Source organism: Pseudophryne corroboree, chromosome 12, assembly GCF_028390025.1.
Source record: "Pseudophryne corroboree isolate aPseCor3 chromosome 12, aPseCor3.hap2, whole genome shotgun sequence".
Classification (NCBI taxonomy): domain Eukaryota; kingdom Metazoa; phylum Chordata; class Amphibia; order Anura; family Myobatrachidae; genus Pseudophryne; species Pseudophryne corroboree.
Genome location: NC_086455.1, coordinates 14,286,235 through 14,303,241, shown reverse-complemented (window position 1 = coordinate 14,303,241; position 17,007 = coordinate 14,286,235). Strand labels below are relative to the sequence as shown.

At 46.4% G+C, this 17,007-nt stretch overlaps 2 protein-coding genes across 2 annotated transcripts in view; one reads left to right on the top strand and one right to left on the bottom strand.

Moving 5' to 3' along the window:
- Positions 1-17,007, top strand: part of LOC134980299 (signaling lymphocytic activation molecule-like) — a 53,939-nt gene that overhangs the window by 282 nt on the left and 36,650 nt on the right. The window contains exons 2-3 of the mRNA XM_063947054.1: positions 5,327-5,644; positions 8,645-8,911. Of these exons, the coding sequence (XP_063803124.1) occupies positions 5,327-5,644; positions 8,645-8,911 (585 nt within the window). The remainder of the gene's footprint in view (positions 1-5,326; positions 5,645-8,644; positions 8,912-17,007) is intronic.
- NAXE (NAD(P)HX epimerase) overlaps positions 1-17,007 on the bottom strand; it is an 84,568-nt gene that overhangs the window by 52,188 nt on the left and 15,373 nt on the right. The gene's annotated exons all lie outside the window — the stretch shown is intronic.

Sequence of the window (17,007 nt, the reverse complement as noted above, 5' to 3'; positions counted from 1 at the left end):
TTCAGGTTCATTAGAGCAAATATGACTTTAATAAAGAGTAGTTCTTGAACTTAGGTTCATGGACTTGTGGTATGGCCCAGTGTATTTGGGGAGATGTTCTTCCTGCTAATTTTAAAATCAGGCTGTATATATTGTTTCACCAGAACTAAGGTTTAGTTTTGTATTCTATACTTAAATGTAATCCCAAAAATGGTCTTTATATTTATAATATGGTATTATTATCTTTGTGTCATAAGACACAAGAAAACGTTGTGGAGCGTTGTGATTATTACCAAGGACCAGTGGTAGATCTAATTCACCTTCGTGTTTGGGGCATCATTAAGAAGGGTATGGGACTCAGGGTCGACAGTGGCTAGGTCGACACCCATTGGGTCGACACCTATTGGTCGACAGTGGCTGGGTCGACACAGCCATTAGGCCGACACGAACAAGATAGACATGAAAAAAAAGGTTGACATGAGTTTTTCATGTTTTTTTGTGTCGTTTCTTCGTAAAGTGGCCGGGAACCCCAATTAGGATCATAAAGTATGAAAAAGTAAAAAAAAAGAAAAGAAAATGTGAAAAACGCATGTCAACCTTGTTGACGACTTATTTCTAGTGTCTATCTATTAACTGTCAACCAATGGGTGTCGACCTAAGTGGTGTCGACTCAGAGTCCGGATACCATTAAGAATTCAATGAAGTTAGTAATACTAGTAACCAACAATTTGCTGTTACTAGTACATTGGAAATCAGTAGCAAAACAAAAGTCTTGATTCCAAATGATTGTCTTGAGACCGTCACTGTGATGTTATGGACTGGCATCTGAAACGATCTCTATATGTAGGGGGAGATGTATCAAACCTTGGAGAGAGATAAAGTGGAGATAGAAAAAGTACCAACCAGTCAGCATCTAACTGCCATGTTACAGGCTGTATCTAAAAAATGACCGCTAGCAGCTGATTGGCTGGTATTTTATCTCTCTCCAAGGTTTGATGCATTTTCCCCATTGTGTTATGGATCATGGTGGGAATGAATACAATGACAAGAACATAGTGTGATTGTGTTTTGCAGAACTGTGCTATGGTGTAGACTGTTGGTGCGTGCATGACATACTAACGTTTGTGCCAGAGTTTTGACTGTATAAAGTATATGAAAACACAAAGAATAGGTTAGAAATATCTTCTTTGTGTTATTCTAATAATTTTTATAGTCAAAGCTGTGGAGTAAAAAGTCTATGGGGATCATTCCGAGTTGTTCGCTCGCTAGCTACTTTTTGCAGCCGTGCAAACGCATAGTCGCTGCCCACGGGGGAGTGTATTTTCGCTTTGCAAGTGTGCGAACGCCTGTGCAGCCGAGCGGTACAAAAACAGTTTGTGCAGTTTCTGAGTAGCTCTGAACTTACTCAGCCGCTGCGATTGCTTCAGCCTGTCCGGTCCCGGAATTGACGTCAGACACCCGCCCTGCAAACGCTTGGACACACCTGCATTTTCCCAACCACTCCCTGAAAACGGTCAGTTGCCACCCAGAAAGGCCCTCTTCCTGTCAATCTCCTTGCGATCGGCTGTGCGAATGAATTCTTCGTTAAATCCATCGCCCAGCAACGATCCGCTTTGTACCCGTACGACGCACCTGCGCATTGCGGTGCACACGCATGCGCAGTAGTGACCTGATCACTGCGCTGCGAAAAACGGCAGCATGCGATCAGGTCGGAATGACCCCCTATGGCAGGTGAGGCGGTGCGCATATATAAAACTTGCCATTTATCTTTCTCGCTGTTCCTTCTTTACGCTTTTACTTCTTTTTTTTCCCCTCCTTTAATGCTTTGATTTCTGACTGTCTGTATTCTTATGTTATTGTTTACCCTGCTGTTAGGTATAGATGTGTTCTCATACACTGTGGCTGCAGGAGCCCCTCCCGGCGCGCCAGGTTCCAGGGTGATTTGCCCAGGCTCTTTCTTGCTCAAAATGTGCATCTTATTTGCACAAATAAAACAACTGGGAACGCCCAAACTACTTAGTTAGCTTGCACTGAGCAACGTGATGGGGATCAGTATGAAATACCTACAATCAAAATCCCGACAAGGTCAAAATACCGACATTTAAAATGTTGACAGGTCAAAAAGCTGACAAGAGTTTTCCAGTGTTTTTTTGTGTGTACATGTCGACATGAGTCGACATGGACACCGTATAAGTGCCCCGCATCCCCTCGAATGGCTCTCTGCGCTCAGCACCCTATTATATTCCCCCTCCAGGTCCACTGGGATGGTAAAGTATAATCAAGTCAGTTTCAATGAAAAAATCATGAAAAACTCATGTCGACCTTATGACCTGTCGACATTGTAAATGTCGGTATTTTGACCGTCAGTCAGTGGTTGTTGGTATTTTGACCATTGGGATTTTGATTGTAGGTAAATTGACCGCATCCCACGTGATGTACAACACTTGGCATCTGCACGCGACAGAGCCTGAACCTGTATATAAAGTGCTACGATGTAGCGTCTTTGACTTTTTCTCACGCCAAGTTCAGTTGTGCATCATCTGTGACTTTGTATGTGTTTAAAACTAATTCCTGTACGGTTAAAGTCGCAGCCCGGCGTCTCTGGCACACTGTGGGTGGCGTTTCACTGCGATGTGAATAATAGGGAACATTAAAAAAAAAGGCGCTACTCTAAAACCCTTGGAGCATCTCAGTCGCGCTGGGCAACTTGCGCTATATGACGTATAGATGCTAAGTGTACGAGGACACATCTGTATACTGGAAATCAACGGTGAGAAAAAACTTGTAGGCACTGAATAGTAATAAAAACCAGGAGATGATCACTCTTTATTATTATTACCAGTTACTTATATAGCGCACACATATTCCGCAGCGCTTAACAGAGAATATTTGCCCTTTCACATCAGTCCTTGCCCCAGTGGCGCTTACAATCTATATTCCCTGCCACATGTAATTGTACACACAAACACATTCACGCTAGGCTTAATTTTGTTGGAAGACAATTAACCTACCAGTATATTTTTGGATTGTGGGAAGAAACCCACGCAAGTATGGGGAGAATATACAAACTCCACACAATTAGGGCCATGGCAGTGGCAAACGCAGGATTTCTAGAGGGGGGTTTCCAAATGTAATTCACAGTCTACCGCTCTGCAGAACATGGAATACAGTATTAATATGTAACACTATAGATGGTCTATAGTATAGACTGTATCAAACATTTAAATAATATAAATAAGATAAGTGGTCATGAAAGGTTAAACATACTATAATAAATAAATACGCAAACACAAAACCAGTATTGCACTTTCTAAGCACACATTCTCCCACCTCATGATAAGGCTCCTGTCTCTTCTTTCTGGTAGCTACTCTCTGGTCCAGTGCACTGATTGAGTGCTCAGATCCACACACAGCAAACTTGAAGAAGAAGCTGCTACCACTGGGCACGTGTAGCAGCTCTGCTCTCTCTCTTTTACCAATTAGCTCTCTGCGCTATTTATTATGGTATGGCTGATGTTCAAATGATCAAACTACAAATTTTACTATATTTCATATGTTTTAATACACATAAAAATTAGACCGGTCTAAAATATCATAAACAATGTAAAACAATAATAATCAGTATTATCAAAAATACTATAGACTTAACACAAGGAGGTGGAGCCAAGCTACTATATGCCCAGTTCTCGTAATGGACAAATAGTTTTGACTATACTTCAGTCCGCATATTAAACTTATTAAAATGCACATTCATTTATTTCTGTAACCCATGTAGGGATATGAGTTCCTTAAGTGCTTTTTAAAGATGAACAATGTTCCATATTCAACTGCTCGTCAGCAAAGACAGAAATAAAGCATGAAAATGCGCTCCTGGACGGAGCCTTACGTGTAATAACCGTCCGTGCTGTGTATCGCAAATTGAAGCCCCCAAAGGTCTGTGTCGCGGTCCCGGTTTCAGGGGATCAAGCGTCTGCAATGACGCCCGCTGATGACGAGGGTATCCAGCCACAGGGATCAACGAGACCGCACCGTTTTGGTGCTGCTTGCAAGCACCCAGGTCCCGGTCTCTCTCCTCTCAATTGCTGACGGGCTATTGTTGGTGGCGATGAACAGCAATATTGGTAGGTTCAAGAAGAATATATGGGTCCAAAATCCACCCTACTGACGCGTTTCGCTCCTTTTACAGAAGCTTTATCCAAGATTTTCTTGGATAAAGCTTCTGTAAAAGGAGCGAAACGCGTCAGTAGTGTGGATTTTGGACCCATATATTCTTCTTGAACCTACCAATATTGCTGTTCATCGCCACCAACAATAGCCCGTCAGCAATTGAGAGGAGAGAGACCGGGACCTGGGTGCTTGCAAGCAGCACCAAAACGGTGCGGTCTCGTTGATCCCTGTGGCTGGATACCCTTGTCATCAGCGGGCGTCATTGCAGACGCTTGATCCCCTGAAACCGGGACCGCGACACAGACCTTTGGGGGCTTCAATTTGCGATACACAGCACGGACGGTTATTACACGTAAGGCTCCGTCCAGGAGCGCATTTTCATGCTTTATTTCTGTCTTTGCTGACGAGCAGTTGAATATGGAACATTGTTCATCTTTAAAAAGCACTTAAGGAACTCATATCCCTACATGGGTTACAGAAATAAATGAATGTGCATTTTAATAAGTTTAATATGCGGACTGAAGTATAGTCAAAACTATTTGTCCATTACGAGAACTGGGCATATAGTAGCTTGGCTCCACCTCCTTGTGTTAAGTCTATAGTATTTTTGATAATACTGATTATTATTGTTTTACATTGTTTATGATATTTTAGACCGGTCTAATTTTTATGTGTATTAAAACATATGAAATATAGTAAAATTTGTAGTTTGATCATTTGAACATCAGCCATACCATAATAAATAGCGCAGAGAGCTAATTGGTAAAGCAGCTTTGGGAATCAGCACAGGGACCACCTGTGCTAATTATTCTGACTTGAAGACCCCAAGTCAGTAGCTCTGTATTGCAGCTTGAGAATAATTAATTGATGATATATTAATTAAATTCAATTAAGCGCCTGGTTGCAGTTTGTGTGTTCTGCTCTCTCTCTTAACTTGCATGATGTGGCAGCAGCTCTAGTAATCGTATTATATACCGTTGCTATTGTCAAAATTTGAGCCACTTGCCAAGAGAAGGGGCATTTCTGGGCAACCATAACCCCCCCTGCGTTTGCCTATGCATGGTGGGAATCGAATCCATGACCCCAGTGCTGTGAGGCAGTAATGCTAACCATTACACCATCTGTACTCTATATGTGACTCTATATGTAATATTGTTGTTGTTTTTGTTTTTTAATGAAGGTAACTCGGCTCTATGTGGAAATAAGACCAGACTATATGGAACCCTAGGACAGTCTCAAGTATTTGTCCAACTGAATATGGAAGCAGGGTCTGAAAGTCTTGTAATTCGGAAGGTGCAGGAAAACTACAAAACAAAACTGCTGCATTACAATCTCAAGACTAAAGTGGTGGATACAGATGACAGCAGATTCCAGTACAATGAAAGCTGTGGCAGCGTCTCGCTCCTCCGGCTACAGAGGGGAGATGAAGGAGTGTACGAGCTGACAGTTGAAATCAATAAAACAGAACGGTTTTGCAATTTTGACCTCAAAATTTATGGTAAGATCTATGGATTTTTAAACCCAGATGGCAACAGTGATGTTTATTGAAAAGGTTGTCATGGAAAAGTGGTTACAGTTCCTTGTGCTCAGAGATTATGACTATGGGTCTTATTAAGACTTGGACGTGCGGTGGCGTCCACAGGGTCTGCGCATGCGCAGCGGCTGTAATTCACATATGCGACCCTTCACTATGCGATCGCATCCCTGAAGGATGCGATTGCATAATTATTGACAGGCGATGGGCGTCCGGGGTAGGCAAGGAGCGCAGGAAATGCAGGCGTGTCATGCCCATTTTTGGGGGCCGGCTAATGATGTCGCCTGCGATAGGAAACACGGTGCCGGCCCGCCTGCTGTACGCAGCCATGCTGCGTAGGCAGGGGTCAACCTCTATTTGATGCAATTGAATTACGATCGCATTGCGGGGGCAGCGTCACACATGCTGGGCGGTCTTGCCCTGCGCACTGGGCGGCTCCCAGCATGTGATTTCAGTGGTTGCAGATTTTGCTACAATAGCAAAATCTGCGACCAACTCTGACTAACCCCCTATGTGCCAAATAACCAAAAATCAGGACGGACTGAAAAGTTAGACAACTAAATGGGCACATACATCAGTGGAGAATCAGAGCGATCGCTTGGGTCAGGAGTTTGGGGAAATTGAACATGTTGAAAATCCTCGATTCACCAAAAAATTATCAGGATCGGTGAGTCGAGGAGATCCGCGATGGATCGTTAATCACCTACGTCTCCCCCGGGAGTATGACCTGCATAAGGCCACATATGGAACGGTCACATATGGCTGTGTGAGTGGTATCACTAATCGGCTTCTCTTTCATCTCACCATCTGTGTGCGAGCAGTGCATCCGCACTAGACCAGCATCACTTCCTTTACCAATACAGCCGTACAGTATATATAGAGGACTGGAAGCAGCGAGGCATACTTCCTGAGCTGTTCCACAGAGGGAGGGGGAGAGAGAGAGACCTATTTACAGATGCATCCTCATACATCTAGCCTCAATACGCCACGAGATGTATTAGATGATGTGTACCCTAGCCGACAGCATGACTGATATAATATATAATGATATATCGGTCCTCCAAACAGACTGAACAATATATTGCACGGCCGCATTCACCTGCAAGCCGTCACTGCCAGCATGTCCGACCGACGGGAGGACCCAGCAAACAAACCATGGGAGCTTGCGATCGTGGGTACACACGAAACATTACGGCCAATATATTGTTCCGATTCACGTCGGAATGATATATCGTTCTAATGTGTACCCAGCCTTAGTCACACACAGATATACAAGTGTCATATATCAAATGAATCAGAACAGTCTCCTTGCGCGTCCTAGTCACGTTGCAGCTAAGACGCATTTTTAGAGAAAAAGACACCCAATTCTTTTGCAACCAGGCATTCCAAGAGGGGTTATTTGGCGTGACTTCAGCAAAGATGTACTATATGAGGACATATCCATATCAAACATTTCTTTTTACTAAAATAGTGTAAAAATAGATGTTTTCAACCTCTGTTCACATTATTCTAATATCATTTCCATTTGTCACAGAGCATTTGGAGATTTCATAAAAATCTCCTGCTCTACTGTACCCGGCAGGGAGGCTTAGGAAAGGGGTCTCAGCAGATCCCTTCCCCATCCTCCTTCCCTGCCCGTCACCAGGGACCTGCATAAGTAAGCATGTCACAGTGCGATGTACGGCAAATTTATCCAATGGAAATTACATTCCTTGTCCAGAATTATGATAAATGTGCCCCAGAAAGGGAGAGGGGTACTGTACTATCCATCCTGTTCCTCTCCCCTGGGATACTCTATCCTCTCCCCTACACCCCAACACCCTGTCACTACTGTCCCTCCAGTATAACTTTTAAGCAACACACAGCCTGCACCTGTTGCTATACTCCAACAGTCTGGACCGACTTCATTTATGAGACCTCCCACTATACTTTATAAGCTATAGGAGTTGCAAATGCAAGTGTTCCAAGAGCTTTTTAGCAGATAGTGTTTTGTCAGACTCCGACAGTAGATATCTCCCAGATTATAGTAGTCCGGGTCTTTGAATTCCTGCTGTTCTGCTACAGAAGTTACTAGATATTCCGGTATCATTTTGTAAGGGTGGTGCTAATATATGCAGGATTTGCCGTATCAGCACGACAAATCGTGAATGTCGCCTAGTGTGTACGCACTATTGTGCACTCCTGTGGGTCACATGCAGGGCCGTTGAGAGCTACGCCGGGCCCCGGTAAAGGCCTATGGGTGTGGCTTATTAAGTGGGCGTGACTATGCCCTTTAGTATAAAATAAGTGAATACTAAAATAATTGTGGAGCCGCCGAGCGTGCTTCACAAGGAGGGATACCATTTTAACATAGGGGGGCACCTTTTTAACATAGGGGTGCAGGGGGAGGGAACCCACGTCCTACCTTACTTGATCTGGAAGCGGGTCTCTCCTCCCCGACCAGCTCCATCTTCCCAGTGATATATGAGAAGATGACGCTGGCCGCTAGAGAGCAAAGACTTTCTATGATTTCTATGTGCGGCGCCATCTTATAAAATCACCAGGTGGATGCCACCATCGCCTGCCGGCCAGAGTACTTATGTCCTTGGTGGAGGGGGGGCAACGGACCCAGGGCCCCTCCAGCAGCCTGGGCCCGGGTAATTTGTACCTGCTCCCCCTGCCTCTCTGCACCACTGGTCGCATGCGCCGTATTTCAGTCGTCCCTGCTGAAAGCCCGACTGGAAGATGATGCATGGGTCCCAGTGCTGTGAAATGACATTGGGCAGGTGTGTACAGCCAACCTCCGTTGGTCTGGGCTGAAGGGAATTTGGCAAGTCCATCGGGACGTTTGGCCGTCGCTCAGGTGTGTAGTCGGCCTTTGGCTGAGTCCTATTTAGAATTGCAGAAAACATTTCATCCTAAATCAAGGTTTTTAAAGAAGCAAATCCTGTATTTACTGTAACAGAATTCTTTTCCTTGTAACAGAACAGATCGCACAGTTATCGGCCAGCGTGACGGGTGGTTTGCAGAATGACAGCTGTGTGGTCACCATGAACTGCTCAGTGGAGATGGGAGATGATGTGTCTTTTAGCTGGACTCAAGACCAGAAGACTTTAAGTCATAACAGCAGCACATTAGTGATTGGCATCACCCCGGACAACGCTAACAGCTCGTACACTTGTAGAGCCAAGAACCCTGTAAGTGAGCTCTCCAGTACATTGAGATTGACAGAGACGTGCAGCCCAACACAAGGTAATGTGCCTGCGATCATACATAGGACAGTTACAGAACTCATTTATAGTGGGCTACGGACGGTATGGCTGATTAAAGGGTCATCTGTATAATGCGCAGAGACGGGAGTGAAGAAGACAATTGTTCCTTATGCCAATCCTGTTTTTACAAATGAGGCAAAGAGATGGTAGGGATCATAGAGGGCTATGTTTATTGTTTAGCAAGGAAATGAATAGTGAATACTGGGGAATGTCCTGATTCTGAGTCGTACCCATATCTATCCTGCCATTATCAGCAGACTGCGCACGCACTGCAAAAAGCAACTGCAATCTGAGCATGCATAACGTTCTCCTCCCTGCATAACGTTCTCCTCCCTGCATAACGTTCTCCTCCCTGCATAACGTTCTCCTCCCTGCATAACGTTCTCCTCCCTGCATAACGTTCTCCTCCCTGCATAACGTTCTCCTCCCTGCATAACGTTCTCCTCCCTGCATAACGTTCTCCTCCCTGCATAACGTTCTCCTCCCTGCATAACGTTCTCCTCCCTGCATAACATTCTCCTCCCTGTATAACGTTCTCCTCCCTGCATAACGTTCTCCTCCCTGCATAACGTTCTCCTCCCTGCATAACATTCTCCTCCCTGCATAACGTTCTCCTCCCTGCATAACGTTCTCCTCCCTGTATAACGTTCTCCTCCCTGCATAACGTTCTCCTCCCTGCATAACGTTCTCCTCCCTGCATAACATTCTCCTCCCTGTATAACGTTCTCCTCCCTGCATAACGTTCTCCTCCCTGTATAACGTTCTCCTCCCTGCATAACGTTCTCCTCCCTGCATAACGTTCTCCTCCCTGCATAACATTCACATTCTCCTCCCTGCATAACGTTCTCCTCCCTGCATAACATTCTCCTCCCTGTATAACGTTCTCCTCCCTGCATAACGTTCTCCTCCCTGCATAACGTTCTCCTCCCTGCATAACGTTCTCCTCCCTGCATAACATTCACATTCTCCTCCCTGCATAACGTTCTCCTCCCTGCATAACATTCACATTCTCCTCCCTGCATAACGTTCTCCTCCCTGCATAACGTTCTCCTCCCTGCATAACATTCTCCTCCCTGTATAACGTTCTCCTCCCTGTATAACGTTCTCCTCCCTGCATAACGTTCTCCTCCCTGCATAACGTTCTCCTCCCTGCATAACATTCTCCTCCCTGTATAACGTTCTCCTCCCTGCATAACGTTCTCCTCCCTGCATAACGTTCTCCTCCCTGCATAACGTTCTCCTCCCTGCATAACGTTCTCCTCCCTGCATAACTTTCTCCTCCATGTATAACGTTCTCCTCCCTGCATAACGTTCTCCTCCCTGCATAACATTCACATTCTCCTCCCTGCATAACGTTCTCCTCCCTGCATAACGTTCTCCTCCCTGTATAACGTTCTCCTCCCTGCATAACGTTCTCCTCCCTGCATAACGTTCTCCTCCCTGCATAACGTTCTCCTCCCTGCATAACGTTCTCCTCCCTGCATAACATTCACATTCTCCTCCCTGCATAACGTTCTCCTCCCTGCATAACATTCACATTCTCCTCCCTGCATAACGTTCTCCTCCCTGCATAACATTCACATTCTCCTCCCTGCATAACGTTCTCCTCCCTGCATAACGTTCTCCTCCCTGTATAACATTCTCCTCCCTGCATAACATTCTCCTCCCTGCATAACATTCACATTCTCCTCCCTGCATAACGTTCTCCTCCCTGCATAACATTCACATTCTCCTCCCTGCATAACGTTCTCCTCCCTGCATAACGTTCTCCTCCCTGCATAACATTCACATTCTCCTCCCTGCATAACGTTCTCCTCCCTGCATAACATTCACATTCTCCTCCCTGCATAACGTTCTCCTCCCTGCATAACATTCACATTCTCCTCCCTGCATAACGTTCTCCTCCCTGCATAACGTTCTCCTCCCTGCATAACGTTCACATTCTCCTCCCTGCATAACGTTCTCCTCCCTGCATAACATTCACATTCTCCTCCCTGCATAACGTTCTCCTCCCTGCATAACATTCACATTCTCCTCCCTGCATAACGTTCTCCTCCCTGCATAACATTCACATTCTCCTCCCTGCATAACATTCTCCTCCCTGCATAACATTCACATTCTCCTCCCTGCATAACGTTCTCCTCCCTGCATAACATTCACATTCTCCTCCCTGCATAACATTCTCCTCCCTGCATAACATTCACATTCTCCTCCCTGCATAACGTTCTCCTCCCTGCATAACATTCACATTCTCCTCCCTGCATAACGTTCTCCTCCCTGCATAACGTTCTCCTCCCTGCATAACGTTCTCCTCCCTGCATAACGTTCTCCTCCCTGCATAACATTCACATTCTCCTCCCTGCATAACGTTCTCCTCCCTGCATAACGTTCTCCTCCCTGCATAACGTTCTCCTCCCTGCATAACGTTCTCCTCCATGCATAACGTTCTCCTCCCTGCATAACGTTCTCCTCCATGCATAACGTTCTCCTCCCTGCATAACGTTCTCCTCCCTGCATAACGTTCTCCTCCCTGCATAACATTCACATTCTCCTCCCTGCATAACGTTCTCCTCCCTGCATAACATTCACATTCTCCTCCCTGCATAACGTTCTCCTCCCTGCATAACATTCACATTCTCCTCCCTGCATAACGTTCTCCTCCCTGCATAACATTCACATTCTCCTCCCTGCATAACATTCTCCTCCCTGCATAACATTCACATTCTCCTCCCTGCATAACGTTCTCCTCCCTGCATAACATTCACATTCTCCTCCCTGCATAACGTTCTCCTCCCTGCATAACATTCACATTCTCCTCCCTGCATAACGTTCTCCTCCCTGCATAACATTCACATTCTCCTCCCTGCATAACGTTCTCCTCCCTGCATAACATTCACATTCTCCTCCCTGCATAACGTTCTCCTCCCTGCATAACATTCACATTCTCCTCCCTGCATAACGTTCTCCTCCCTGCATAACATTCACATTCTCCTCCCTGCATAACGTTCTCCTCCCTGCATAACATTCACATTCTCCTCCCTGCATAACGTTCTCTTCCCTGCATAACGTTCTCCTCCCTGCATAACATTCACATTCTCCTCCCTGCATAACGTTCTCCTCCCTGCATAACGTTCTCCTCCCTGCATAACATTCTCCTCCCTGCATAACGTTCTCCTCCCTGCATAACATTCTCCTCCCTGTATAACGTTCTCCTCCCTGCATAACATTCTCCTCCCTGCATAACATTCTCCTCCCTGCATAACATTCTCCTCCCTGCATAACATTCACATTCTCCTCCCTGCATAACGTTCTCCTCCCTGCATAACGTTCTCCTCCCTGCATAACGTTCTCCTCCCTGCATAACATTCACATTCTCCTCCCTGCATAACGTTCTCCTCCCTGCATAACGTTCTCCTCCCTGCATAACATTCTCCTCCCTGCATAACATTCTCCTCCCTGCATAACATTCTCCTCCCTGTATAACGTTCTCCTCCCTGCATAACATTCTCCTCCCTGCATAATGTTCTCCTCCCTGCATAACGTTCTCCTCCCTGCATAACGTTCTCCCTGTATAACGTTCTCCTCCCTGCATAACATTCTCCTCCCTGTATAACGTTCTCCTCCCTGCATAACTTTCTCCTCCCTGCATAACATTCTCCTCCCTGTATAACGTTCTCCTCCCTGCATAACATTCTCCTCCCTGCATAATGTTCTCCTCCCTGCATAACGTTCTCCTCCCTGCATAACGTTCTCCTCCCTGCATAACGTTCTCCTCCCTGCATAACGTTCTCCTCCCTGCATAACGTTCTCCTCCCTGCATAACGTTCTCCTCCCTGCATAACGTTCTCCTCCCTGCATAACGTTCTCCTCCCTGCATAACATTCTCCTCATAACGTTCTCCTCCCTGCATAACGTTCACATTCTCCTCCCTGCATAACGTTCTCCTCCCTGCATAACATTCACATTCTCCTCCCTGCATAACGTTCTCCTCCCTGCATAACATTCACATTCTCCTCCCTGCATAACATTCTCCTCCCTGCATAACATTCACATTCTCCTCCCTGCATAACGTTCTCCTCCCTGCATAACATTCACATTCTCCTCCCTGCATAACGTTCTCCTCCCTGCATAACATTCACATTCTCCTCCCTGCATAACGTTCTCCTCCCTGCATAACATTCACATTCTCCTCCCTGCATAACGTTCTCCTCCCTGCATAACATTCACATTCTCCTCCCTGCATAACGTTCTCCTCCCTGCATAACATTCACATTCTCCTCCCTGCATAACGTTCTCCTCCCTGCATAACATTCACATTCTCCTCCCTGCATAACGTTCTCCTCCCTGCATAACATTCACATTCTCCTCCCTGCATAACGTTCTCTTCCCTGCATAACGTTCTCCTCCCTGCATAACATTCACATTCTCCTCCCTGCATAACGTTCTCCTCCCTGCATAACGTTCTCCTCCCTGCATAACATTCTCCTCCCTGCATAACGTTCTCCTCCCTGCATAACATTCTCCTCCCTGTATAACGTTCTCCTCCCTGCATAACATTCTCCTCCCTGCATAACATTCTCCTCCCTGCATAACATTCTCCTCCCTGCATAACATTCACATTCTCCTCCCTGCATAACGTTCTCCTCCCTGCATAACGTTCTCCTCCCTGCATAACGTTCTCCTCCCTGCATAACATTCACATTCTCCTCCCTGCATAACGTTCTCCTCCCTGCATAACGTTCTCCTCCCTGCATAACATTCTCCTCCCTGCATAACATTCTCCTCCCTGCATAACATTCTCCTCCCTGTATAACGTTCTCCTCCCTGCATAACATTCTCCTCCCTGCATAATGTTCTCCTCCCTGCATAACGTTCTCCTCCCTGCATAACGTTCTCCCTGTATAACGTTCTCCTCCCTGCATAACATTCTCCTCCCTGTATAACGTTCTCCTCCCTGCATAACATTCTCCTCCCTGCATAACATTCTCCTCCCTGTATAACGTTCTCCTCCCTGCATAACATTCTCCTCCCTGCATAATGTTCTCCTCCCTGCATAACGTTCTCCTCCCTGCATAACGTTCTCCTCCCTGCATAACGTTCTCCTCCCTGCATAACGTTCTCCTCCCTGCATAACGTTCTCCTCCCTGCATAACGTTCTCCTCCCTGCATAACGTTCTCCTCCCTGCATAACGTTCTCCTCCCTGCATAACATTCTCCTCATAACGTTCTCCTCCCTGCATAACATTCACATTCTCCTCCCTGCATAACGTTCTCCTCCCTGCATAACATTCACATTCTCCTCCCTGCATAACGTTCTCCTCCCTGCATAACGTTCTCCTCCCTGCATAACGTTCTCCTCCCTGCATAACGTTCTCCTCCCTGCATAACGTTCTCCTCCCTGCATAACATTCACATTCTCCTCCCTGCATAACGTTCTCCTCCCTGCATAACATTCACATTCTCCTCCCTGCATAACGTTCTCCTCCCTGCATAACATTCACATTCTCCTCCCTGCATAACGTTCTCCTCCCTGCATAACGTTCTCCTCCCTGTATAACATTCTCCTCCCTGCATAACGTTCTCCTCCCTGCATAACATTCACATTCTCCTCCCTGCATAACGTTCTCCTCCCTGCATAACATTCACATTCTCCTCCCTGCATAACGTTCTCCTCCCTGCATAACATTCACATTCTCCTCCCTGCATAACGTTCTCCTCCCTGCATAACGTTCTCCTCCCTGCATAACATTCACATTCTCCTCCCTGCATAACGTTCTCCTCCCTGCATAACATTCACATTCTCCTCCCTGCATAACGTTCTCCTCCCTGCATAACGTTCTCCTCCCTGCATAACGTTCACATTCTCCTCCCTGCATAACGTTCTCCTCCCTGCATAACATTCACATTCTCCTCCCTGCATAACGTTCTCCTCCCTGCATAACATTCACATTCTCCTCCCTGCATAACGTTCTCCTCCCTGCATAACATTCACATTCTCCTCCCTGCATAACATTCTCCTCCCTGCATAACATTCACATTCTCCTCCCTGCATAACGTTCTCCTCCCTGCATAACATTCACATTCTCCTCCCTGCATAACATTCTCCTCCCTGCATAACATTCACATTCTCCTCCCTGCATAACGTTCTCCTCCCTGCATAACATTCACATTCTCCTCCCTGCATAACGTTCTCCTCCCTGCATAACGTTCTCCTCCCTGCATAACGTTCTCCTCCCTGCATAACGTTCTCCTCCCTGCATAACATTCACATTCTCCTCCCTGCATAACGTTCTCCTCCCTGCATAACGTTCTCCTCCCTGCATAACGTTCTCCTCCCTGCATAACGTTCTCCTCCATGCATAACGTTCTCCTCCCTGCATAACGTTCTCCTCCATGCATAACGTTCTCCTCCCTGCATAACGTTCTCCTCCCTGCATAACGTTCTCCTCCCTGCATAACATTCACATTCTCCTCCCTGCATAACGTTCTCCTCCCTGCATAACATTCACATTCTCCTCCCTGCATAACGTTCTCCTCCCTGCATAACATTCACATTCTCCTCCCTGCATAACATTCTCCTCCCTGCATAACATTCACATTCTCCTCCCTGCATAACGTTCTCCTCCCTGCATAACATTCACATTCTCCTCCCTGCATAACGTTCTCCTCCCTGCATAACATTCACATTCTCCTCCCTGCATAACGTTCTCCTCCCTGCATAACATTCACATTCTCCTCCCTGCATAACGTTCTCCTCCCTGCATAACATTCACATTCTCCTCCCTGCATAACGTTCTCCTCCCTGCATAACATTCACATTCTCCTCCCTGCATAACGTTCTCCTCCCTGCATAACATTCACATTCTCCTCCCTGCATAACGTTCTCCTCCCTGCATAACATTCACATTCTCCTCCCTGCATAACGTTCTCTTCCCTGCATAACGTTCTCCTCCCTGCATAACATTCACATTCTCCTCCCTGCATAACGTTCTCCTCCCTGCATAACGTTCTCCTCCCTGCATAACATTCTCCTCCCTGCATAACGTTCTCCTCCCTGCATAACATTCTCCTCCCTGTATAACGTTCTCCTCCCTGCATAACATTCTCCTCCCTGCATAACATTCTCCTCCCTGCATAACATTCTCCTCCCTGCATAACATTCACATTCTCCTCCCTGCATAACGTTCTCCTCCCTGCATAACGTTCTCCTCCCTGCATAACGTTCTCCTCCCTGCATAACATTCACATTCTCCTCCCTGCATAACGTTCTCCTCCCTGCATAACGTTCTCCTCCCTGCATAACATTCTCCTCCCTGCATAACATTCTCCTCCCTGCATAACATTCTCCTCCCTGTATAACGTTCTCCTCCCTGCATAACATTCTCCTCCCTGCATAATGTTCTCCTCCCTGCATAACGTTCTCCTCCCTGCATAACGTTCTCCCTGTATAACGTTCTCCTCCCTGCATAACATTCTCCTCCCTGTATAACGTTCTCCTCCCTGCATAACTTTCTCCTCCCTGCATAACATTCTCCTCCCTGTATAACGTTCTCCTCCCTGCATAACATTCTCCTCCCTGCATAATGTTCTCCTCCCTGCATAACGTTCTCCTCCCTGCATAACGTTCTCCTCCCTGCATAACGTTCTCCTCCCTGCATAACGTTCTCCTCCCTGCATAACGTTCTCCTCCCTGCATAACGTTCTCCTCCCTGCATAACGTTCTCCTCCCTGCATAACGTTCTCCTCCCTGCATAACATTCTCCTCATAACGTTCTCCTCCCTGCATAACGTTCACATTCTCCTCCCTGCATAACGTTCTCCTCCCTGCATAACATTCACATTCTCCTCCCTGCATAACGTTCTCCTCCCTGCATAACATTCACATTCTCCTCCCTGCATAACATTCTCCTCCCTGCATAACATTCACATTCTCCTCCCTGCATAACGTTCTCCTCCCTGCATAACATTCACATTCTCCTCCCTGCATAACGTTCTCCTCCCTGCATAACATTCACATTCTCCTCCCTGCATAACGTTCTCCTCCCTGCATAACATTCACATTCTCCTCCCTGCATA